The following is a 27,133-nucleotide window of genomic DNA, read 5'->3' on the forward strand; positions in this document are numbered from 1 at the left end:
TGCGGACTGTGCAGTATTTCTTTAAGATGTGCTTTCATTCCGGCAGACCTCATATGCTCAAAATCCTTGGAGTCAAAGTCTAATCTGTAGCTTCTTTTCAAATGTTTAGTATTCTCAATATCTATATTGTATTTGTCTGCCAGGTTCGCCAACCTCTGATGTACCTTACCTACTTCTTTAGTGATTTTGGGGCACAGATATCTCAATTCTGCTTCAGTGTATGACTCTAACCTGTTCACCCCCATTGTCCCTTCCACTAGTTCTGCAGCTTCCACTCCCAGTCTCACAAAATGTAGGTATTCTTCCCTTTCTGGCTTTTCCGCAGTTACCGCAGTATTTTGTGAAGCATAGGTCTTTTCTAACCACTCATTCAACTGTTGTACAGTAAAACCTTGCAATGAAATATTCCCTGCATGCATCATTGGCGACTGTGAGGCATTTGTACTTACTGTCTGCGGGGTCAGCATACCTAACCCTGCTTGCCTCATTGCTTCTAAAGGTGATTCAGTCGGACTAAGGTCTAACGAGGACCTGGTTCCTTCAGCTGGTTGCTCTCTTGGTGCCATTAATTGGGGAGTTCCTATGGACCCTCCTCTTATTGCCTCTTAGGTCATTATTCCCTGATCACACATACCAGGCTTACCCTGTGCATACAATAGTACCGGGGGACCAACTGTGATAGGTAGCGATATGACAGCTGGTGTCTGACCTGATCCCAACCCCCACGGAGCAGTAACTCCCAACGCTTGGCTCACTGTGGCTGGTGCTGGTACTAACTGAGATCCTGCTGCTGGATTATAACCCTGGATCAGCTGTTGCTGTTGCTGTGGCTGGGGCAGCAATTGCGGAGTTGGCTCAATCTGCACTAACCTCGATTTTGTTTATTTCGGATCAGGCGGCACCATTAGGTTCGTAGTAGTCTCTAGTACTGGGACGTCTGGATAGATTCTCTGTATCTGCGGTGGAGGTTGCAACTGTATTGGTATGTCTGGCGCAGTGGGTACACTGACACCATTTTGTGTCAAAACTGTATCACTAGTCTGTACTCTATCTGTAATTCCCTTATCCTGCGTCTGGTTCCCAGGACCCGCACTAGTGCTCTGGGCATTGTCGTCTAATGCGTAAGGTGGCGGGCGATCATGCAACAACTGATTAAGAAACTCCTCATCATCCGAGTCGTCTTCCTCTATCCAAGACCTCTTAGTCTCTTTTGGTTTGCTAGAGCTCTTTTCTGTCTTACAGGTGGCTTTCTTTCCCTGTGTCTCGTCTTCTTGTGTTATTGCTGGAAACAATTTGAGTCCGTCAACTATTCCCCTTCTCTACATTTTGCTCTCGTTGTCCCATCTAGCCTCAGCTAAAGTCTTTTTTGTCCTCCTCATTCTTCTCTCGAATTTCTGCTGTCTTTGTTTAATAGCCATTAAATCCCAGACTGCTAGTGCCTCATACTGAGCTGGCTTCGGAGGTGGCTTTTGTACACTTAACATCCACCTCAAATTTTCCAAACTTCTCGTATTGAACGTTCCGTGTTCCGGAAACGCTAAACATCCCTCCTTCTCTGTTAATTTGCACCACTGTTTCATCCATAAGCAAGGCGCGAGTCCCTTTTCCTTAATTACTATGTAAGCTGGAGTACCCTCAGGCGGTGTAGGCTCTCCTTCATTCGCCATAATGTATGCATCTCCTTTCAGAGCGCTCCCAAAAGCCTTAATAAAATTCATCTTTGCGTCTTTTCTTTTGTTTTGTATTTGATCAGGAATGACTTTAATTCTCAGGACACTCTTCACCCACCTTTCTCAACCTATTGCCTCTCACAGACTGCTGCCAATCCGTGCGTGACCCCTCTCTGTAACTGACCTATCCCAGCGCGGCACCACTGACGTCACACTCACACACTCTTCAGCTGACAAAGTCTTGCGGCTTGTCCTCCTTACACTGGATACACACCAAACTAATGCAAAATTATTGCGAGCACCTTTACCAACAACTCAAATTTGACAGTTTACTACAGGAAGGGTACACAGTCGCTTTAGAACTTTACAGAAATTTCACTTGAAGCCTCGGCCGCTACTCTCTCTTTCTCAGCTCCCGCATTCGCAAGCAGAATTCGACCCGCAAATCCTACTCTCGACTTGTCAATGGTTTGTCCTAGTGCACTTTAGAACTTACCAAATCTCCATCGAAGTTTTCACACACACAATTTGACTCAAACCCGACTTGTCAACCACGCCCGATTGACCTATTAAACCGCACAAATTACAACATAAACCCAAGTGTCTCCTATTCTTGTCAATATACTCCGGAGTCTTAGACCACGCCGGGTCCGTACATCACCAACCAACCACATGGATATTTTTTTTAGCACAAAGCGCCACACTCACATGAAGTACGCCGACTTCCCTATTCTCATACTGCGGAGTACGCCCACTCCTACTAAAACAACATTACCTGGCCCAAACACACATAATCCTCACAAAACACCTGCAATATGCATAAGCTGAGCAAGCGCAAATTCTACACCACACATGCTAAGACGCCGAGAACATTCCCAACTCACTTAGGCAGGCTCCGAGATCCCGGGAAAGTCATGGGGAATTTAGAAACGCATCATATCTCCAATTTGCATTATCTCCTAAAAACAATTTAAACAATAATTCTCCATCCTAGGGCCCCAAAGGGCCTAAACCGTCGCTCTGCTACCAGAACTGCTAACGCGTCCCTCTATGATAATTTATAACACATCAGGACTCGTTTTAGGTCAATGAATCTTTTGACCCAGTTGAGAGACACCTTAGGACGAGATAGCTAATCAATATGTCAATCAGTACGTCAATAATGTCATCAATATTTAGTACAACAATGCATTTCACCTTAGTCAAAGTCATTTAATCAATTCAAGACACCACCATGACGTCCTGAATAACCACACCAGTTTAGTAGAATTTTTATGAGGTTTATTCCCTATCGATTACAATTCTAAGAGCAGGGGTGTTAATCTCAAAACCAAGAAACAAAATAGCATAGTCACAATATGGCAACTCTGATAAGATTTCATTAAGGCAAGAATCACAAACATCAAAACATAACACAGCGTGCACATAGATCAACTTTAGCAGAGTGTCATTAACGCATTAGTTCAACAAAGCATGGATTCAGTCGTTTGTCTATTTGCGTCAGTTTAGTGAACCCCTGTCATAACCACTGATTAGCATAGGCATGTTGGGCTTCATGCAAAACAATTTAGAACACCAATTTGGAAAACATCTAGCTATGGTCTCTGTCAAAGGTAAGCAGTTGGTACCTAGAAAGGAAAAGCAAACCAACAAATCACAAGTTCATTGTCATAGTTACCCTCCAAGGTTTGGGTCAGCACTCAGGTTCAGTCTTCGTCTTCAGGACATCAGTTGAATCGCCCTCAGTATCTCCGCTCCGGGTAAAGGGGCACTTCCCTCATAAGGACGTAAAGTGTAAAAGGGGTAGACTAAGGACAAGGATGGTTCTAAGTAAAATCAGCAAAGCCACTAGGCAAAGTGACAAAGTCTCTGGATCATCTCAAGTTGCATCAGCATCTTCCTAACTACCTAACTCATTTCCGTGTGTCAAGAGGTTTTATCCCTTTTTCTTTGTACATTCCCCTAAAATCTGATTGGATAATTATTGCACCCCACTATCTTTAGCCAATTAAAAACAGATTAAGTCATTAATCTTTCACCCCACACTAGTTCTCAGACATTTTATTGGTCCATAATGATTGACGTCTTCAGAGGTAGCACGTCCGGTATGATTTCGTGCTTCTTTAATTTCTTTTCACAGCTTCGGTCAGTAGCTCCATTGTCTGTACCGGTTTGAACGACCTTGTACATTATACTAATCTACACTGTTGCATTTTAGTTATTACATTTGTACAAGCAATACGAATTTCATGAGAACGAATCTACTATAGTTACATTCAATTTCTAATTTGAATGAAAAAACAAGAGTTCATGTCCTTTTGCGAGTCAGCACACTGCACGTTTAGAAAACACATTTAATATGAGAGCCAGGCAGCTAGGCCTCGACTCATGCTAACTAAGGCCTACAAAATTTATTTAGCAAAACTTTAATAACATAATCATTGATAATTAGTACAAAACCATTCTTTAACAGATCATTAGTCATTTTTATAAGTCTCCGTATTCAATGGCGGCCACTCTCCATGGTCACATTTCAAGTGCACGTTTTAGCAAAATATATTAATACAATTTCTATGCAGCATTATCACGCATTAGTTCATAAACATATGTTAATATATTGATTATATAAGCTACGCTCTCTCAGCTGTAAAGACAAATACTTGAGTGGCCTGTTTTAGCTTCTCAAAAGGGGAAGACGTGCCACTTAATGGTTTTTTCTGTACATATTCTGGGTCATAGCTTTACAGAGTAGGTATAACTTCTTAATGTACTACTGCAGTACAGACAGTTTTGGAAATGAGCAACTTTCTCTATCCCAACTTACTCTTCCAACGTTTGTCTGCATCACCCCTCAAATTCTGATTTTTCAGCATTAAATGAGAAGAATGTTGTTTCCATGTAGTATCTTAGATCTGGAATGATAATACTGTATATTAATTTTTCAGGTGGCTGAAGAATGTACAAAAAACAAGACACTAATTCCATGGACTACCAGAAATCCACACCATGAAGAGGCTTATATGGAAGAAAGTGAAACAACACTAGAATTCTCACAACTCGGAATCCCATAACAAATGTACAAGTGATCTAAGAACTGGTGGTTGGATGCAGATACCAAGAGGAACATTTACTGCTGAAAGAGACACCTCACTTGAAAAGAAAGTTTGGAAAATCACTGGCAATAAATTCAGTGTGGTTGTATGTTAAGTACTACCTACTCAGAGCGGGTGTTGTTGTGGAGGAAGATACTGCAGAAAACGCTGCAAAAGAAGCCTGCACAGATCACTTGGCAGAGTAAGATCACTACGGTTGGAAGCCCTCTCAGACAACAGAGAGAGACTTCCATGGCAGCTTCAGACAGAATCACCCTGGGGCCACTGGTCGGCGCAATCGACCAGGGCACTAGCTCCACTCGATTCCTGGTCTTCAATGCAAAAACAGCAGAACTACTGAGCCATCACCAAGTGGAAATAAAGCAGAAATTTCCAAAAGAAGGATGGGTAGAACAGGATCCAAAAGAAATTTTGCAATCAGTCTATGAATGTTTAGAAAAGACATGTGAGAAACTGAGTCAGCTGAGTATCAATGTCCGAAACATTAAAGCAATTGGTGTGAGCAATCAAAGGGAAACGACCGTCGTGTGGGATAAAACAACAGGAGAACCGCTTTACAATGCAATTGTGTGGCTGGATCTGAGAACTCAGTCTACAGTTGAGAGGCTCCTGAAAAGGATACCAGGAAGAAATAAAAACTTTTTCAAGTGCAGGACTGGCCTTCCTCTCAGCACCTACTTCAGCGCAGTGAAGCTGCGGTGGCTCCTGGACAATGTGGAAGACATCCGAAAAGCTGTGGCTGAAGGTCGAGCAATGTTTGGCACCATCGACACATGGCTTATCTGGAGTATAACGGGTGGAAAGAATGGTGGAGTACACTGCACTGATGTGACCAATGCCAGTCGGACAATGCTGTTTAACATCCACACATTGGAGTGGGATAGCGAACTCTGCAAGTTTTTTGATATTCCTAAGGATTTGCTTCCAAAAGTAAGGAGTTCGTCAGAAATCTATGGCCTCATGAAATCAGGAGAACTAAGCGGAGTGCCAATATCTGGTTGCTTGGGTGATCAGTCAGCAGCGTTAGTGGGACAAATGTGTTTCCGTGACGGGCAAGCCAAAAACACATACGGAACTGGCTGTTTCTTGCTGTGTAACACAGGTCAAAAGTCTGTTGTATCTGAGCATGGTCTGCTTACAACGGTGGCCTACAAACTGGGTAGGGATAAGCCTGCCTACTATGCCCTTGAGGGATCTGTTGCCATAGCTGGTGCTGTTGTGCGTTGGTTGAGAGATAACCTTGGCATTGTGAAGTCAACAGAAGAAGTCGAGAGACTTGCCTCTGAAGTTGGTACTTCTTACGGCTGCTACTTTGTCCCGGCATTCTCTGGGTTGTATGCCCCATATTGGGAGCCCAGTGCAAGAGGTATAATTTGTGGCCTCACTCAGTTCACGAATAGAAATCACATCGCGTTTGCAGCGTTGGAGGCCGTCTGCTTCCAGACCCGAGAAATCTTGGATGCAATGAACAAGGACTGTGGAATTCCTTTGAGCCAGTTGCAAGTTGATGGTGGAATGACCAGCAACAAGATACTGATGCAGCTTCAGGCTGATATTCTCTGCATTCCGGTGATTAAGCCATCAATGCCAGAAACAACAGCCTTAGGAGCTGCTATGGCTGCTGGGGCCGCAGAAGGAGTTGGAGTCTGGAGCCTCGATCCAGAGAATTTAACCGCGGTGACCTGTGAACGATTCGAACCACAAATCAACCCAGAAGAAAGTGAATTTCGCTATGCAAGGTGGAAGAAAGCAGTGTTGAAGTCAATGGACTGGGAAACATCTGAGCCACCTTCTAATGGAAATGGTGGCAACAGGATATTCTGCAGTTTGCCTTTGGGCTTGTATATTGTTGGTAGCATGATAATGTTAATCGGAGCAAAGTTTATCTTGGGTAGTAGCAAATAGATTAGACTTGATTAAAGACACACAGTTAGGACACGGTACATTGGAACGGAAGGTCTTTTAACGACCACTGAAAGGAACCAGTCAAGGGGACAATCCCTTACTAAAAATAAATCCCATGAAGCATAATAAATGGGGTCACTTTCTGAAGTGATGTCAGTGATGTCCAACTATCACTAGATTAGTGTTTGTTTCTTATTGTTATATTCAAATTGGACTTCCAGAACCTGCTTTCAGTACAGTACTTAGAATAGAGATTAAAGACTACATTTATTCAGCAGTGCTCTATAGCAAATTAAACAAGAACTCGAAGAGTAAGACACCCAGTCACACAGAGACTCAAGAACAAGGTTCATTCTTATCATGATGTGTCCAAAGCAAGAGCAGATACTCACCTCACATAGAAACCCCATCTTTGCTCTAAAATTAAACAAACGATAATCAGAAAGCCAATCAGAATCACGATAAGAGAAGACGTATTGCTCCGCTTATTGTCAGAAAGGCTGTTGTCAGAAAACAGGTTCAGTTTTATAAGATTGACCCCAAATCTGAGAAAAAAGCACATTAGTGCACTAAAGGTCGTAAAACCCTGATGCACTCCACATGAGACATAACACATGGGAGGAACACTGTACCGGTCCGAAAAGCAAAACACTAGCAGTGCGATGAATGGAAAAAAGCTTAGTGGTAAGCCATTCTGATCGTTGTCAACATAACATGCAAAACAGAAATAAGAGAAGAAATGAGAGGCATGAGTCATGCTGTAAAAGAAAGTTACTAACTCTCAACAAGTTCACATCTATCAATGTAGAATGGTTCAACTATGAGTTTGATGCCGTTAATACTGAAATATGCACACCAGACTCTTTGCAAACAGAGTAATGCTTTAGGAAAAGCTAGACTGAACATCAAATGTCAGCATACATTCCATGGTCAAGAGATAAAGGTAACTTTACGTAGAGAACAACGAACAAGAACAAATGAATCCATCTATGAAAGAAATAGAGAGGAAAATGCAAGATCCTGCATGGATGGAAAACCAATCAATAAATACACCAATTATGATACCTCTGTTGAGCCACATGTATGCTAAAATGAAATCTAAGATAAGCAGTCTAATCAAGACACGTAGATAAATTTGTGGAAATATTTCATAGAAATACGAAGGCACCAGCTGAAAAGTATCATGTCTTCGAAATGGAATGTATGAAACTGTAAAAACATTCAGTGCTAACAAAGAAAATGCAAAAGTATTATTTGACCACCTAAAAGTAGAGGAATTAAAAAGAAACAAAATATACTTTCTCAACACATGCTTTCAAAGGTAACAAGACAGAAAAGTATTGATACATAGGACCACAGAAGTACATGCCACGGCGGACCAGAAGGAGAAGACTTTGGAACTACAAAGAAGAAGAAATAACAGACTACAGATCACCCTAAGTTTACAAGCAAGCAGGAAATATTTATTGGGACAAACCAGTGATACCCAAATGGTACCTAGAATAAAATAATTTATAAGAGTGAGATTAAGATGTAAAACATGACTGTCCTGAAAAAGGAAAACTGCAACATCTGGGTATTAGAACACTGAACATTTGAAGCAAGACAAAAGAGAGGATGAATGTCCAGACTGCATTAAAATGAAAAAGTACTTGGAGATCCACTGCCAACCAGTGCTCCAATACAGAAGATACTTCCAGCATTTAAACTCTCCAAATGGAATCACAGAAAACAGCTGTCTCCACTACTGTGTTACTTAAATGTTTATAAATAAGGCAAAAGGAAGACCTGCTCTGCAAACAGCACTTCAGCTACAAGTGACCTCTTGATTGCGTACTCCTGAAGAAGTCAATACTGTTTCTTCTCCAGCCCCAAACACGTTCATGCCTGGGCATCCCCCCCTTTCCCTGGTGTCTCCCCCTCAACTCCAGCCTGATCCTGGCACTGCACCCATCACCACTTGTATAGTGGTCTGCTGCTCTGCACCTAGGTTTGCAATCTAAAAAGATCATAGAAAGAACTAATTATTGCACTCTACTTGAAGAAGAGAATGTAAAACTAATTTATAATTATACTAGTTGATATAGCCATACTTGAATCACATCTGAATGAAAAAGGACAACCAGGTAGTGAGAAACACTGAGGCGGGAAAACGAGGAAAAAGCAGCGCAGCTGAGGGCAACTAGAGGTAACCAACAAAAAATCTGAAAAGGAAAAAACAAGTTAAAAAAAACATTGACTTCTTCAGAGAAGACGCCAAAGTTTCTAGAGAGACATTGAGATCCTAATGAAACCACCACTTGCCACTGATTGTACTTCTCTGTTGAACGCGAGGAAACCACCGTCTTACTCCACATATGGAACAGACTTACCTGCAGCGCCCATCAGACTGAGCGTTGGTGACGTGGAGAAACAATGGGAGTGACACAGAGCACATAGGATTCTCAATCAAAGGGGCTTAAACAAAAAACCTCAGGAAACTATTCAAGGATGTGAAATTCCTTCCTAGCCAGACCAAATCTGCTGCTTTCCTGCAAACTTCAAGCAGAACCTTGAGGAACAAGCATTAAATTGTCATAGACTTTTATCTTGATCTCACTGCAGTCTGACCTTTAGAATTCCCTTTTCTGTATCTTCCATTCCAGCAGGAACAATGCTGCTGCCTCCACATCCCTTCTACTTTCAGATCCTGTCAAATAAACTTATTTCCCTTCTGCTCTATCAGTAAACTTCCCTCTCATTTTAGGAAGCTTGTTTGCCCATCTTTTCCCCTGTTATTCAGACCTCAATTGTTCTTAAGTATTTGACTATCCTCCATATAATGATTGCTAATACTACACCTAGCCGACTGTGCCCTTTTGTCTTATTTACTGTGATCCTACCTATTAAAACACCTGTTTTTGGTACAACTTCTCATTGCTGCCCTGCTGACGTCTACTTTTGTGTCTGTATTGAAGTTTGAAAGGTCACTATGCTCTGTAATTGTGTACTGTAAATTAACCTCAGTATGTTTTATGGATTGCGTCATCGTTCTGTGCAATATCTATGTTTTGTGCTCTGTGTCATCTACACCTCAGTCTCGTCTGTGCTTTATTCAAATCTCAAGAAATAAAAATAAATCATTGAGGCATCCTTAAATTTTTCTCCAGTTCCCTTCATAGGTGATTTGAAACACTGGTTGTAAAACTCAAATTATATCAGAGTTTTCTTTCCCCCTCTCTCAAGCTTTAGGAGCAAAGCAACCTGGAACACGATGAAAGGCAAGAGACAGAAGCAAGAATATCTGCTCCACTAATCACAAGAGAAGACATGAACATATTCCTTAAAGAGATAACCAAAGTGAGTCAGTCAGAAAGGAACTGAAGAGGGGATTCACTGAACTATGCAAAGAAATTGATGTATTCTGGAATAATCAAGGTTCTGATAAACACGGAAGATGACCAATCAAATGAACTGAACTCTATTTAAAATCATTTGAACACATTAGAATTGCACAACAATTTCAGGGAAAGCAGGATAATTTGGGGGAATCGGTCAGCAAACAAATACCACCAGGATTCGAGAGTTCTGCTCTGGTGCAGAAACTCACAACATTCTCAAAATGTCCAGTAAAGGCTACAAGCAATCTAAAAACCAACCAAGCTCCCCACTGAATACGCCTGACTGTTCCTGCAGGGTTTCAGGCGTTTAGCACAGTCATCTAGACTGCAGTTCACTTCTTTGCAGTCAAGGAAGAAATAACAGAGACAGGAAAGGGTAGGGGTAGAGGTATACCTTCCTGCACATAAACAATCACTCCCCTCAACACAGACACCCTTGCACTATGGTGCATGGATGCCTGCGTTAGCTCAGACAGCTTAATTTAGTTCCGGCGCAGGGGGAAGTTCAGGGCAGCGCCGTATTCTTGTGAATACGGCGCAGCATTGCATTTCAAAACTGGTGCAGCGCTGCTGATTTTGGCACAGAAGCGCACTGCGTCAGTTTTTTTTTAAGTCTGGCCCATAGACTTTTGGTCTAAGTTTAGACTTTTGCTCTGTGAATTAGGCCCATTGTGTGAGGTGTATAATCCCACCACCTGTTACACAGCCAAGTGGAAGCTGTTTGTCTACAACTGTATGGATGAGCACATACACCACCTTGTAGTCTCAGCAAGACGTTATCTACTACCTCTTACGTTTTGCAGAAAGTAGGATTGGTGTAGACTTCCATCTACACATCTAACTTCATTTCCAGCATTCACACAAAACAAAGAGCATTTGTTCCTGCTTGAAATCTGTCATTAACGCCTTCATAGAGGCCCCAAAGTGTCACATGCCTCCAGTCCTTGTTTGGAACTTGAACCTGGTTCTCACACAGCTTATGGGTTCATTTTTTGAAGCATTCCATCCCTGTGACATACAGTTCTTGTCTTAGAAGGTGAGCTTTTTTAGTGGCCATCACCTCTTTCAGGGGTGTGGAATTTTTAAAATAATCTACTTGGGACAAAATGCTAATGAGATCTACATGTCCTGAAAAATCAACTTGTCCCACCTACTTCCTACATCAGTTATAAGGGCTGACACAGAAACATGTAATATGTTTTTATTTTGTTTTATTAAACCAACAACTGTTCAGTGCTTCATAATCACGCTAAAGAAAAACTTGAAAAGCAGCTACATTATCCCTATTATCCAAAAGTATAGAAATTGTATAGGAATACAGCAGTAAATTATCTTGCATGGCAAGCTGCTCTAAGACTCATTATTGACAATACTTCAGTAGTTATGATAGATGTGGCCTCTTTTGTCCGCACACATGCTGTGTGCCTCATGTTGTAAGCCAGAGATCAATAGCTCTGCTGGGGTCATATTCCTCAAAGTTGGGCCCTTCTATTTTAAGAAGCATTAGATCTTGGAGAACATCTTGTTTTAACCGTGTTCTTAGTGGGTTCTAATGACGTTCATTGCAAAAACATATGTTCAGCTTCTGCTGTAGACACACTAAATATGAACATCATCTCCACAAGCTTTAATATATTAGTTAACGTAGGTTTTGTTGCTGGCAGGGTGGAGTATGCAGGCAATACAGGAATGCCTTTGCTCTGAAAGCATTTCATATGGCTTTTAAGTCCACAAAACTCCTCTACAATTGCCAACCGCTCGACTGTGGTGAAAAGTACTTCAAAATGTTGAACTATTGCCTCAATATCTGAGAGCCCATATTTATACAGTTCCTCTCTACTCTCTGGCCATAGTGTATAATCAAATGCCTGAAATCCTTGAACTGGCATGGAATTAAAATTTGCAAACCTCTCATCAATGTACTTAACTACACTGTCAGTGAGCTCTGTCACTTTGGATTGTTGCTGCCGGTGGACAGCAGCCTGATAACTTTATTTCCCAGCCATCAGTAGAAATGTTTCCAAACTTTTTTTCTTCAGGGTCGTACAGTTTTTTAAACTGCTGCATGTATTCACCCAACTCACTCTTAAAGCCTACTAGGGTCAATGCACACTACTCTACAGCAGGTGGAACATGCAATAAAAGCAGTTCATTAGACTGAAGGAATTCTAAAAGCAGAGACACTGGCTTCCGAACATCTCTCAGGCTGTAAAAGTTTTTTATAAATGTAAAGCTAGTTACAATTGAGAAGTACTTTTTTGCCTTAGAAGCAGAATCATCACTCACAGCTGCAACCTGTCCCAGGTGTAGAACCACTGTCTGCAGGTTTTGTTGCATGGCTGCCAAAGCTCTGGTCTTGCTGGATACTCATCTAACCTGTTTAATATCAGTGAAATGTGCAAAGTTTTCATCAATTATTCTTGACATTTCTTTAGCATCTCTTCACCTCTTAGGACTATACCAGTAAAATTTGAAAATCCATTTCAAAGTGTCTTCAAACTGACAAATAGAGGGTTTGGATTTTACAGCATCTAGATTCCTAAGCTGAAGTTCGTGAGCTACACACTGGAACGGTAGAAGAAAAGGAATGTCTTTTTTTTAGAAGTGCTGCAACTCCTCCCTTAGTTCCCATCATAACTGCAGCACCATCAAAATTGACAGCTATTAGCGATGGGCCTGGATATTCTGTGGACCTCATACCTACCAAATCCAAAGATAACCTGTGGATTCCATTAGCTATCCCATCCAGAACACCGTGAGCATGTGCATGTTCAAATGGAACAAGATCTGCAAATAGTGTAGGGTTTCCCATCATTGACTACTCTCAGCAGCACAGTTTCCTGTTCAATGATGGCACTATCTGTGCTTCCGTCCGCAATAATGCAAATGAAACGAGAATTTGAAACTATTTTTTTGATGTCTGTTTGAAGTATATCTGCCTCACATCTTATGCACTCTGGGGCTTTTTCACGGTTTGTATAATTTTCTCCTATATCCACACCAGCTTTCTTCAGGTAAGCATTGTTAAACAAGATGGTCAGTTTCTTTCTTTGTCTCTCCTTCAACTTTTGCAGTGCTTGCATGATGAGGGGCTGCTCTGTAGAGGGACTGGAATTTGAGGTACTCGCTCTAAGAGTCTGAGACTGCAACGCTGTTTCTTTCATTTCCTGGCAATGCCATGAAACACGGCATATGTGTCTTACTAGTTTCATGAGCTCCAATTGATTCAATGCGCAACTGGTCACATACACTTAAGAATGCATTTCTACCTGGACCTGGATAGCTGACTGCTACATTAGGATATTTTTGGAAAATAGTGCAGTACATTTTTGGTTCTTCTCCTTACTGGCTTTCCGTCAGGGCTTGCCACAGCCAGGATTCCACCCAGTGAGACTGAAAAACTTGTTTTCTTTTTTCAGCATCATACTGTTTGTTCTTGTTTAGGTTAGGATTATGTGGGGTGGTAGAACACCGAACCACAGTTGGTTCTTTTTGGCTTCCTTCTCCTGGCTTTTCTTTATCAGTGCCTTTACTTCTTTTGAATCCAAAGTTGAAAAGACTTTGCTGAGACATATTTGCTGTCAGCAGGACAAAGTGATCAAGTCGGAGACTGCTTGATTCAGTTTTATACTCACAGTCCAGATATGTAGAGCCAGTTGCAACAAGCCTTTCACATAGGAGACTCCAATAAATCTAGAGACAGTTTTCCAAACTCTCTGAGAACAAGGGGCTGAGGCAGCCTGCTGCAATGAAGCTTTACGCTGCTATGGTTCATAGTGATTCTGTTTCGTAACAAGTTGTGAACGCACTGAGTCTGGTGCTACACTGGCTGCACAGTAGACCTAGAAGCCAAGAAAAGATTTACACTAAGAACAAGGATGTGGGCTTTGGAAAAGGACAAGCTTACCTAAATGGGATTCAAACCTACCATCCATGTTACCATAAAAAAAAATTCAAAACCATTAGAAATTATGTATCATTGACTGCTTAAGAAAGATACCCCTTGTGATTAATGTTCCTGCTAGGGAGAAAGATGGGAGTTTTCTCTAGCGGCAGCCATAAAGTTAGCGTACAGGGTTAATAAATATGTCTGCTGCAAAGAACAGATTTATATTTTATGTCATAGTTAAGTGGATAAGTAAAGTCAGAGCCTTTACAAGTGCTTTCAAACAAATTAATGCATGTGAAAGAGGGCATTGGAAAGATGAGGCACCGGGTGGTAGTGAGGGAATCTGAGGTGGTCATGGGGTGAAGGGGGGCACCAAAAAGTCTGTCGCACAGGGCGTCGCCAGTGCTAAAGCCGGCCCTGTCACCGGATGAAAGATGACAGTGCAGACAAGGTCAAATGGAGGAAATTGAGCAAATTCCAGCAGCACTTTTTGCTCAGATTTTCACATTTCCTGACCTTCGTCATTTTGAATGTGTGTGCAAGCCCACTGTGATGTTAAAGAAACCACATTTTTACATAGCAGAAAAATAGCATTAATTATTCATTATATAAGCAAAGGCAATACAAAACGGAAGCTGAGCAATCTTCTCTGTGCACCTACTTGTTGGAACAGTTTACTATATATTTTATGTCGAAGAATGAAAGGCTGAGTCGGGCTTGCAGGAATTTGAAACTTTGACTTCCAATCGGAGACAAACAGGCATCTCACTGAGCCATCTCTGTAAGTTAACTCTGTCTGTGAGCCATAGTTCTCTTGTCTGGAAAAAAAAGGAGCGCTTAGAAGCTGGGTAAATGATTCTGTGTTAAAAAATGGGACTGTAATGTATAACCCAGAATGGAATACCAATTATAACCGTAATGGACAGAAGCACCAGTGGGAAGTGTCCAGCGCCTCGACTGCTCTTTCTCATCTACTTCCATGTGATTGGGCCTGATGCTCCTTCAGCTTTGTCTACCTCCGCCTAACATACTATATTCAGGAGCCTCTTTTATATCTTTTTCTGCTTAAAAGAAATGAGCAAAATCATAGTATCTCCTAAATGGAATATCGTTTTTATGAGGGTTGTACACAAATTACAAATGTACTGGTGGCGCTAATGACTGGGTTTATCAAACATTAAACCACACCAGTAGATTAAATCAAAGTGTGTTTAAAGTAGAAAATAGTTTGCAGCTTTCAGTTTTAATGAGACGGGCAGTAGCTGCCTTCGTAGAGTGTTCTAGCCTCCCTGCCCCATGAACATGAGACTGTATGATGCACAAAGGAACATTATCCAAGTGGACGCATACGTTTAAACAAGGGCCTTGCTGCCCATGTGATCGCTAGGCGGAGCAGGCCATCGTAATTACACATATGTACTACTTGTAATGACGATGGCCTGCCCTGCCTGATGCTCACACAGGCAGACAAGTAAAACACAAACAGCCTTCTTTTTTTTCACTCTCCCTGCAGCCGTTACCTCAGTCTCCTCTGGTGCGTTGCTCGGTCGTGGCAGCCACTTGCTCTGTTCCTGTTTACCCGCGGGGGTGGGGCCACAGATTATTCGAGCGCATCCCCGTGGGGGGAGGGCAGCGCAGATTGACAAAGCCCGGGCGCTCACAGCTAATTACTGATTTAATGTCTACTTGTCCGTCGAACAAAATAGACATTAGATCTTATTGCCCGTTGTAAAAATCAACGTGCTCGGGCGTCGGGCGATATGATTTCCCCATCCCTGCCTCTTTACTGCAGATATGTGCATTACATACGCTGACAATAACTGATCCTTAATCCGTGCCCATAAGAAAAGATTATCCTTAGGACTAACCCTGACGTCCTACCAAAGGTGGCGTCTCAGCTTGATGGCAACCAAACTGCTGAGCTGCTCATCTTCCCACACCCAGGCCATGGAGCGGATAGATTATTACTTAGATCAGATGTTAAGAGGGTGCCAGTGTAGTATTTTTATGGAACCAAGTCCATCCACTCCTGCTAAGCCTCACATGGACACTCCATCTCTGAAGCTGGTACTGCTGGGGTATGTTGAGTACATCAAAACCTGCTATGCGAAAGCTAAGCGCACACTGCCTGTGCCCCCCACCACCCAAAAGCACATTCCAAATATTAAAAAAGCACCACTATTGGCTTCTTGACAAACATCACTTTAGCAGACATTAGCAAAGCTACCACTTGTTCAGCACCACACACACCGTTTGGCAGACTATTACGAACTTTGCTCCACACATCTGCACTATCTGTTCGTTAACCACCGCATTTGGTGGATGGGAACTGTTTTACAGTCTGTGCAGAGCATGTGTATCTACAGCCACACATGCTAGGAACAGGAAGTGTTACCCTGTAAAAACGTGCAGCATGTTGTGCTACAGATTCACGTGCGGACAACCACCACCGTGTAAGTCAGCGATAATTAGAAGTGTTTTTCTTCCAGCGTCACTAGGTTGTACACTGCACATTTTATGCAATCTTTGCCTTTGACACTCCACGGACTATCCACCTGCTGAGTGGAAAACAATCTCAGGTGGAGTCTTTGACCTGGTGCATTCTGGATCGGCAGTCGAGCCGCACAGGTCGTGTGACTCTGAAACTACTTTTAAGAAAAACAATTTGCAAACATTCAGGCCCAATGACAGAGATGTGCAGTGCAACTAAATTTACTACACTAGACTGTAACAGAGCAACATTTTTATTTTCATGCAAAAGGCACTTCTTTTTTGGATTCCTGTCTTATATCTTGTCCCTCATTGGAACAGCTGATTTGTCAAATTTCAAAATGTTTTTCAAAGAATGTTTCTGATTTTGGAAGTGAAGGTTCACTGTTGAAGGATACAAAAACAGGTTTTTGATCGGAATGTTGTGTCATTCTTTCCAAAGGTAATTAATTACTGTATATTAACTTATGTGATTTTTTTCGTGCAGTTGTTTGCAGTTCCCAGCCCACTGAAAATCAAAGAGCACACGCCCTTGTGCTTTTCTCAGTACTATGGGAAGAGCGCAGCAAGTGATATGAGAATCAGAGCCCTCTCCTATCACTGTTTGCTGTATCACATGGCCTGCCTGGCCGTCACAGAGAGAGAGAGAGGGGCCAAGGTTTGAATGAGCGCCAGCACTGAAATTATTGTATGCCTTTGAAGCAGCACATCTTGAATTAAACCAACTGGTAATTAATTTTCAGGGATCAGTTCTGTGACCCAAAAACAGAAACACTTTAGCCTGAAATGAATAAAAATACAGTTCTTTATTTTAAAGCAGAATACATTGAAACTTGATTGTCTTATTTTCATGAAGTCATCTCAAATATGGAAGGTCACTTTTTCATTTATCAAACTGTGGAAGGCTGATGTGTGTCATTAACGTAAATATAAGGCGTAGGTAATGGAAAGACAGTAGGAGGAAGTTGCACACATCCCCTTAAATGCTGCACTGCCTTAAATGTGCACTCGTGCCCTGATTTACTGAGGGCTTGCGTTGCCCTTATGTCACGCAAGGCGATGGAAGGGCAGGGCAGGGCAAGCCCTTAAGTGAGATTTACTATACCATGCAGAGCCACCTTGTGTGGCATGGTAAATCTGGAGTAACACAAGTTGCTGCCCTGCGCTACTCTGCCCTGAGAAGGCATTCTATGGGTGGAGTGTGGGTGTTTCCACTCATCCACCCATGGTTTTTGGCGCATTCCCTGATTTACTAACAATAGTAGTCTTGGGAATGGAGATGTTCCTTCCTGCACAAAAACAATCTTGCCCGCAACACAGGCACCCTTTCAAGGGTGCCTGTATTGGCGATTGCCAACCACGAGTGCAGCAGCACAGAGAGAGAACAGGAATGTGCCATGTGTTAGCAGATATGGCGCATTCCTACCCTCTCCATTTGACGCAGCACAGGAAGTTGTCTTGCCGCATTGCATCAAATGTTAGTAAATCTTCCCCAGGGGCATAGGACACCATTTTCATGTCACACAAGCGCACTTCACTTCCTGCCTTGAAAGATCGTAAGGCACGCAGGAATGTGCACTTTTATTATGGGAGCTAGTGCTGCCTCATGGCCATTATTCTTTTAAAATGCCCCCTCATAAACCCATAAATCCGATTAATAGAAGCCCGAGGAAGGGATGCTGTGAAAGCCTTGCTCAACAAGGCTTTCTGGGCCTGATTACAACTTTGGAGGAGGTGTTTATCTGTCCCAAAAGTGACGGATATACCACCAGCCGTATTACGAGTTCCATAGGATATAATGGACTCGAAATACGGCTGGTGGTATATCCGTCACTTTACTTTCCCTTTTGGGATGGATTAACACCTCCTCCAAAGTTGTAATCAGGCCCTCTGTTTCTTCCAGGATAATATTTTAAAATGGCTGACATGTGACCATTCCTCCCTGTAAACTATTTTAAAATGGCTGACCTAGGGCCATTTTATATTTTAAAATTGGCTAACCTGTCTACTGTTTATTGCCATGATTATCCCTGAGAAGAGGGCTGTTCAATTTCTTTGCATCAACTGGAGAAAAAGCACCTTGTAAAGTTATACCAACAGAGATCGGTGATGTCAGCAGAGATAGCTATCGCATGCACAGTGCACAGAAGTGTTATTTTCAGCGGTTTTGAAAGCTTTTCATGGAAGTTGCCCTCATGAAATCTTGAGGTGCGAGAAGGGCTTCATCTCACTAGAGTTTTGCATAGATAACTGCAGTTTGTTGAATACTCAATGAGAGAGCCTTTAATTTAGGGAAGATCTCACTTCTTGTTACTCATCCTGGTTGCTTTGTAAGTGGATGGCTGGAAGACGCTGAAACAGTACCTGATGGTAGCTGTCCATGTGCTTGTCATCTAGCTTTCTGTTTACTGTTGCTTTGTTTCTTGCTTCCATTCCACTCCGTCCTTGATGCACTTTGGCACTTTCCCTCAATTTATCTCTTCCTCTGTTCATGTTCTTCTCCCTCTTGCCAATGAAGTCACAGCAGAATACTTTTGTTGTCTGGTCTCCCTACCCTGGCTTTGGTCACCTCATCCATGCTTCTCAGATATTCCACTTAGTAAAGTTCCTGCTCCTTTCTTTCCTGTTTTCAAACTATATCCCTCGATCTAGGTGGCCACCTATTCTCTCCTTCAATTCCCACATCTCTCCTCTCCTTTACTTTTCCTTCTGCTTCAAGCTCTTTCCTGTCTCCATTATTTTCCATGCACCTTTCATTTTGTGTGTGCATTCTCTTTCTTGTGTCTCCAAGTCCTTCTTTCTCTGAGGGATATAGACACCCCTCTTTTACCCTCCTCTTCTTCCTTTATTGTGACTCCCCTGCCACCTGTACCCCATCTTCCCAGACTGCACTGCTGTCTGTCCGCTTTCCCACCTAGTGGTTTATTATATGGTCGGTCGGGGAGTATTCAAGGTCCCTATCAGTTCCCCAAATAGCGGCAAACCTGTTAAGGACACCTGCCCACACAAGAAGCATCCTGCATGACAGTAAGCTTTGAACTCAGTCTTTCTCTTGCTTGGCCACCCCCTTTTCTCATTCTGCCCTTAGGTGGAAGCTTTTGGTAACTGTATTGTAGATCTCCTGTATTCCTTCTCACAGACCCCCTTTATGTGCCTATTAGCAGCTGTTTGTTACTGTGGTTGTGGTGCAGTTCTCTTAGTTTTGTCTGTACCCCAATAGTCCATATGTATTGCAACCCTGAGCGGTGTGTTCCGAAGGGCAGCAGGCCTCTCCCCTCTGCAGTGTCTCCCAGATTAGTCCAACTTTAGTTGAATATCAGGGATAGAAAACACTTTCTTCTCCATTTTGGCAAAGGCGATTTTCTTCTCGTAGTATGCGGCCTCATTGATGAAGGCAGGGTAGATGGTTGAGTCGCCTTCGTAGACCACCTCGTTCCCATCCAAGGTCTGGAAAATGGGGTCTCCGGGGTTCAGAGGGAGGAAATCCTTATCCTGGAAACCAAACATAATGAGGAGGTTATTTCTTCACAAATCTTAAGATCAGCTCAAAGAGAGTTAGAATTGGTTTTGCAAGGAATACAGCCACTGCATCAGTGCGTAACAGGAACTGACATCATACACCAGTTTCAGTGTGTAATGTAATGTAACATAGATTTGTAGAGCGAAAAGCTTATCCCCTGTGAGGGTATCCAGGCACCGAGTAGGTGACTTATTTCCTGTTTCAAAGAAGCTATAAACATTACCCTGCCTTACCTCACTAATTTATTTAGGGCAGCTAGAGGCTACAGGGAGACGTTTTGCATTGCATTTTTGTAAATGTCTGAAAGCAGAACGTACCCTACGACCTGTCAGTCGTGTCATGGGTCTGCACATGGAAATGATAGTTGCCTGTGGTAAAGACAAGTTCCCCTTTGGGTGGAGCCCTTTCTCCAAAAGAGAGAGCACTTATGGGGAGTGATATATCCCAGAAACTTTGCAGAGCACCCAGAAACTTTCAAGAGCACCTGACGGGACTTTTGAATCGAGTTCCATGAGGAAGAAAAATAAGTGGGTGTTCACAAGTGGTTAAATCAGGAGCTGCACTGCAGAGGGTTGCTGCATTCAAGACTTTCACCCCTACACTTCAGCTAAGAAATATGAGCTACAGCCCTAAATACAGTCTGGGTGGGATGTGTGTCCCAATAAAGTAATCTATAATGTTTGGATCACTATAGAATATTATTCATGTTATGGGCTGCACTGATACTTTGCAGCTGGACTGCATCGCAAGAGAAGTCCTCTGGGATCTAGTTGGCTCCTTTAAATGTTGTAGTGGTGCGCGAGATTCAGATGTCTAGGTGGCCTGGCACAAACTATCTCAATTTAGATACAGGTTGTCACTGTGAGACAGAATGTCAGTTCACTTTTCCAGTTTGACCTAGCTCTGTCTGCTAAGATAAATTGATTGTACTAGGGACAGAACTTTATTTCTACAGGTCAGCCGTGTACTCTAGGGCTGAGGAAGAAAGTTTGCTGGCACACGGATCTGAGGCCAAGTTTGCAGCCTAATTTGTGAATCTCAAGAAACGTCAAGGCTTAGCTACTCCGGGATGAACCACTACCATTTGGATAATTAACTGAAAACCTGTACCTACTGGGCAGACTTAGGGGGTCATTCCGACACTGGCGGTCCATGACCGCCATGGCCGGGGACCACGGAAGCACCGCCAACAGGCTGGCGGTGCTTCCAGGGCCATTCTGACCGCGGCGGTAAAGCCGCGGTCAGAAAAGGGGAACCGGCGGTTTCCCGCCGGTTTTCCCGCCATGGGGATTCCGACCCCCTTCCCGGCAGCCTGTTTCTGGCGGTTTTCACCGCCAGAAACCGGATGGCGGGAACGGGTGTCGTGGGGCCCCCTAACAGGGCCCCATAAAGATTTTCACTGTCTGCTTTGCAGACAGTGAAAATCGCGACGGGTGCCACTGCACCCGTCGCACCCCTGCAACTCCGCCGGCTCCATTCGGAGCCGGCTTCCTCGTTGCAGGGTCTTTCCCGCTGGGCCGGCGGGCGCTCCTTTGGGGGGCGCCCGCCGGCCCAGCGGGAAAGCCAGAATGGCCTCATCTGGCGGTTCCAGCCAGGCGGGTGGCGACCGCCGCCCGCCTCGGTTGGAATGAGGCCCTTAGTGTGCTTTTCTTAAAATGCTGCCTACCAAACTAGCTTGAACGCGATGATTCCCATACATCTGGTGACTGTACCATCGCTTATGTTGTGGAGCAGACCAGTGTGTAAGCAGTTCATCACAATCTGCATTAGTGTTCCTTGAGTGTGGAAACCAATGCCTTTAAGAGCTACACCTGTTCGATAAACCTCATGGGTATGCCTGATGCTCTGACCATATGCGCCCAAGCCTGGCTTTCGTAACCAGAGAACTCTCACCAGACGTGTGCAGGTTTACCACTGTCGCCATGACATCAGAGACTGCATATTCCAACACTGATGCCTTCTTGGAGCACAGTCCTGTCTCCATCAGCGAACCAGTTGGACTAACAGACCTAAAACTATGATTTACGGGTAACATCACCCAGTTGTCCAAGCTCCATATTAGTTCCCACTGAGCAACAATATAGGTAGAGATACTTCAGACTGACCTGCAGCTTGGGGTGGATGATTCCTGACATCTCTCCATCTACGTTTCGAGGGTAGTCCTCACGGCTGATCAGCGTGTATGCGTCAATGTCAAAGGCTGGGAAGGCTGAGCCTGGAAAAGGGATCAGAGCAAAAGAGACTTATTAAGTGATAGTTGGAAAGGTGGGGGGATGAAGACTATGCAAGGGAGAGGGAGTGGTAAAGACTGGGAGATAGCAAAGAACTAGGAGAGTGAGATGCTATAGAAAGAGAACAGGAAATGGAGATGGGAGAAGAGCGGGGAGGGACTAAAGGGGAGCGCAAGATGGTTGGAGAAAAACAAGACAAGAGTTTAGGAAATCCTTTTTAGACGTTATAACCCCAGGTTATTCACTTTTTTCTGGACCCGATATTTCTGCATTCTTTGCTGGCTTTGGAGCTCTGCATTTTACCCCTGCTAAATAGGAGTAAGGTGCCTGTACTCTCCCTCTAAGCATGGTTTAAGGGGAATATTCATAATCTGCATATTTAACTTGCCAATATGTCGACTGGAGTAGGGTACAAAGTGTAGCTAGGGCTTGGACGTTAAAGGCCACCAGTGGACTGCAGCACCTATTGTCCCATTGACGACGGTGGCAATGCAAACACAGCTCAAGCCAGCCCTATGTAGCCAACCTGTAGCAGTGTAAAAACTGCAATTCTAACTGTCAAAATAAACCCTTGTGACATGTTGCAACTTCCTTTGTAAATAATAATGTCACCCCTGTGTGGGCCTTGTAACCCACAAAGCACGATGTATGGTATTTAAACATAGGAAGTGTAGAAATTGAACTTGAAAGTGTCCTTAAAGTGACTAGCATCCAAAACCTTTTTTCACTGTCGCAGGCCTAGCTGTCCTATGTAGAAAAGCAGAATACAGATTAAAATTCTAAATCTGTATCTCAGGAATGGGACTAGATACAAAATAACTATTTTTAAGAGTTGTTGAAAATCCAATTCAATTCTTGAAGTCAGATTTTTTATAAATATTAAGGAAAAATAACTTTTAGGAAATTACCTTTTTCTATGCCTGAAGTTTCTCGGGGTTAATTTGCATTTTTCAACTTCTCCCAGTCAGTGATGAGCATTTGAATAAGTGTGTTTGAGGTTAAATTCCTCGTGGGTGCTACACAATACGTCACTATGATTTACAGGTTCACCTGGATAGGCGTAGGTGACTCAGCTGAACCTCACAGAATATGCAGGGTTGGAGCTCTGGGCAACCTTTTTGGCATTAAAGTGTCAATTGCTGCTGTGGTATCAAATCCTGCATGACAGGTCTCCTGGGTTTTATAGATAACACTTGGGGGGCACTTGAAAGGAAGGAAACAGAGTGCCAAGACAACATTTTGTATATTCACTGTCTGGTTGCTGGAAAACCCTGATTTTGTCCTACTAGACTTCTGTCCTTGTTTATTGTGAGGGTGGTGGAGGGGGGACAGTGGTTGCCACAAACTAGAGTTAAGTGGTAGATTTGGGGGGACTCTATGAATACTAGAGTGCACTCCACACACACATCCTCAGCTCTCAGAATCCAAGTTGAGTGTGGCCAAAAACTTTATCCACCTTGAAAATGTGCTAAGTAGATAGGGGTAGAGGGGGGATCCTTTACCCCATGGGTTAGGGTGTGCCCAGGAGTCTTTCACATTCTGTAGCCCATGCAAGTCATAAATGTTGCATTTCCAGGCACTTCAGAACACTCCTGGACTTGAGAAAGAACCGAAGAGGAGTGGCCTGCTCTCTGAAGGACTGGACCTGCTATCTCTAGTTCCAAGGACAAAGAGATGGATTTAAAGGGTCATAAGCCTGACCTTCTGTTCAGGCTACAGGGATACTCCAAGCCACAAGAGACCGTTCCTGCAACTGACAAGTGGCAATTGGACCTGGGCTATACCCTGCTGTTGTCCTCTGCCTGACACCCTGTGAGTGTCTATGTGCCTCCCCTGTGGGGCTTTACTCCTGTGATGGATTGGGACTTAAAAGACTAAAGTCAGTGGGTAAAATCTATGACCAGGGTGTACCTGGTTGGTGTATCTGACCTGCTCTCCTTCACGGTCAGCCTCAAATTGCAGGTAGGATGCAGTCTACTGCGACCAGTGAGTATCATTGACCCTTTGTCCTTTTTGATGCTATTTCTACTTAAAACTTCATGTGTCCGGTTCCTCATATCAGATTGTTGTCATTTTTATGTTGTTTTGTTTGTTGCTTTTAACGCTATTTTTCTAATTCGGTTTGGATTTTTGTTGGTTAGGGTGTTGGCTTTGTTACTGTTTTGGTACTTCATCAATACTTTACACTTTACCCGACGTTGGACCATTCTACTCTGTGCTACAGATACCCGGGTGTTCAGCCCAGGCTCGTTTAGTGACTTCCAGGGCTTACTGTGATAAGAGTTGTGATATTTCCTGAAGGTGGGGAGTCACCCACCCTAATTAATAATCTAATTTCTTACAAGAAGCCATCAAACTGTAGGAAAAAGAGGTGGGTAAGTGAAAAAGAGAGTTTGAGATACATTTAGATGGAGATTTTGCCAGAGATTTTGTCGCAAGGGAGGAATAGAGAGGTAAGGGAGAATAGAGTGGAGTCAGAAACAGACAGCGGAGAAAAGAATGGAACGGTGCATAGAGTGATGAGTTGTAAGAAGAGCGAGTGGAATAGAGAAGTACAAGAGCAGTGCCAGCATTATCTGCATTCTGACAGTTCTCCTCCTCTGGGACCTTTCTTAACCGGGCCAATGGTTGGTGATCCAGTGTTTACTCCTTCGGTGTCTTTCTGTGGTGTTTTGCTGGCTACTTCCCACCATCATGAAGCACCACATTGCCTATTCGGTATACAGCACCGCCTCCCTTCTGTACCGGCACACTGCATCTGTGACGTGCACTTGTGAAGGTAGGGCTGGGGCGTGAGTGGAAGACGGGCACTGTCCTAAGTGGCACCAGGTTCTGAGTGGACCATGCCAGGGAGGGGCATTGTTCTAGTTGTTTCCTCCTGGTGCAAATCACACCATGGTAAGGACTCTCGCCCAGTGCACGCGGGGCTGAGCGTCCGCTGGGGCACTGCCAAGCATCCAGAACCTCTCCTGTGGAGAAATACTCTCTCCTCAGATCAACATTCAAGTACTTAGGCCTAGGAGAGTCCTGCTCTGCTCAGGACAAGGTGCAGAGAGAAGGCAGCCTGCAGTGTTGATGTTCTGATGTGAATGGATTTAGAAGCAGAGGAAAGCAACACTGACAATAAGAGGGCGACAGCCTATGCATGGGTATAGACTGAGGAATGACGTGTAAATCCCTCTTGATGGCAGGTTCTAGTGTCTGTAAGAAACATGATTACCAAAATTACTCCGATTACTCCAGCGCAGCTAAATTATGCCCGGGCCTAGTCTGGACTTGCAAGTCTATATTAGGACAGCCCGGACCAGTCCGACAGCTGGATAGTAGCTTGGCCATACAGATCATCCGAACAGCATAACATGAGATCCAATTCATATTGAAAGAAAGTCTCTTGGGGTGGAAGGAGCTTTGTTCACTCCACCTCTCAACTTAGGAATGGACTGCCTAAGTACCGAGGATGTCAATCCAATATGACGAGCCTTTGTAAAGATCTGAAATCCTGGCTGTTTTCTCTTCCTTTGTAGCCCTCAGTCCCCCCACGGCTCCAGGTCAGGGAATTGGTAAGTGTTAGCGCCAACATGTCCAAGGGCATTTGAGCGCTCTATAAATTATAAATCGAATTCATCTAATTAGAAGGTTGTTTCGCCTTCTGACATCTCCACCGTGAGTGCCTACCTGGGTGCCATAGAACTCTAAGCTGCATCCTAGCTAGTAAAGCAACGTTAATAAGAGCATTCTCACTCATGACCTCAGATGACTCTTTTTATGTCCATGGAAGTTTAGAAAGAGTTGTAGTTCAGAATGAGTAGTAACATACAGAGAGATCCTTCCCTCTAAGGAGCAATGAGGACAAAGTAAACATGCTGCTATGGATCTCTCCTCTGCTGACCTTGGCTGATCTTAGTTTTTGTTGTTTCACCTCCAGCTGCAAGGACGCTGTGTGATCTGCCTTTCAGCTTAGCTGCTGGCTCCGGCTGGGATTATGATGTCACAACTCTACTGTACCATCTCATTACAGGTGACTACAGACGTCATACCTCAGCAGGAATAAAAAAGTTTTCCATACATTATAAATGGGCTTTTTCACTTTACATTGGATTCCCACCCTTGTAGGCACCCACCTCGAGTACCAGCTTCTTAACCTAGTTACAATAAAAACCGCTCCTTCCTAAAAATAACTTCAGGGCTATTGTGCATTGCCCACTGACTGGCTCGTTCCATTTATGACATGCGCATTATCAGTTTGGGTCTCTTGGCAAACATCTTGCAGAACTATCTCTGCAGCTGGAGGCAGGTTTCTAAAAATGAACTGCAAGGAAAAGACTCCTCCTAAATAAAGTAGTTTGGTCTGTGGCTTATCCATCTGACAGAGATGAGAACTTCCGAGGCCACTGGTGGGCGAACATGAATGTGGCTGGCACCATATCATGGGCGCACCTATGTACTTATACCCAGATTTACGGGGATTTGGCATAGGGCAGCATAGCAAGTCACCTTGATACGCTGCCCTACGCCAAAGTGAACAGGGAGGAATGCACTGTATGTGTGCAATACGGTGCCATCCTGCCCTTTCCCCTGCACTGGTGCCAGTTTGGCAGCCTAGCGCCAATGCAGGCACCCTGGCACCGTGGTTCAAGGGTGGCTGTGTTGTTGGCAGGATTGTTTTTGTCCGGGAAGGGGCCAATCCTGAGAGGTGTCTTCCTGTTTCTATGTGTGCTGCAGAAGACAGCACATGTAGAAAGAGGAAACAAAAGGAGAAATAAGAATATTTCTCCTAATTACGCCTCACCTCGGGAGGCGTAAGGTTTTGGTGCATCCCAAGGTTTATAGGGTCTTCTAAATCTGAGGATGTGTCAAAATCTATGGGAGTTGCATCAGAAAACCCATTGCAATGCCTATGAACGCCTCCCTGGCACAGAGTAAGGCAACGCAGCA

The 27,133-nt window shown here is 43.6% G+C and overlaps 2 protein-coding genes across 2 annotated transcripts in view; one reads left to right on the plus strand and one right to left on the minus strand.

Moving 5' to 3' along the window:
• Positions 1 to 9,826, plus strand: part of LOC138293675 (glycerol kinase-like) — a 45,361-nt gene extending 35,535 nt beyond the window's left edge. Inside the window, exon 2 of the mRNA XM_069232980.1 lies at positions 4,616 to 9,826. Within this exon, the coding sequence (XP_069089081.1) occupies positions 4,871 to 6,688 (1,818 nt within the window). The 5' untranslated portion in view covers positions 4,616 to 4,870 and the 3' untranslated portion in view covers positions 6,689 to 9,826. The remainder of the gene's footprint in view (positions 1 to 4,615) is intronic.
• Positions 9,827 to 17,234: 7,408 nt separating this feature from the next.
• LOC138293676 (N-acyl-aromatic-L-amino acid amidohydrolase (carboxylate-forming)-like) overlaps positions 17,235 to 27,133 on the minus strand; it is a 33,257-nt gene continuing 23,358 nt past the window's right edge. Inside the window, exons 6-7 of the mRNA XM_069232981.1 lie at positions 22,073 to 22,182; positions 17,235 to 19,939 (exon numbers count right to left, since the gene is read on the minus strand). Of these exons, the coding sequence (XP_069089082.1) occupies positions 19,742 to 19,939; positions 22,073 to 22,182 (308 nt within the window). The 3' untranslated portion in view covers positions 17,235 to 19,741. The remainder of the gene's footprint in view (positions 19,940 to 22,072; positions 22,183 to 27,133) is intronic.

This window comes from Pleurodeles waltl, chromosome 4_2 (assembly GCF_031143425.1).
Source record: "Pleurodeles waltl isolate 20211129_DDA chromosome 4_2, aPleWal1.hap1.20221129, whole genome shotgun sequence".
Lineage (NCBI taxonomy): Eukaryota > Metazoa > Chordata > Amphibia > Caudata > Salamandridae > Pleurodeles > Pleurodeles waltl.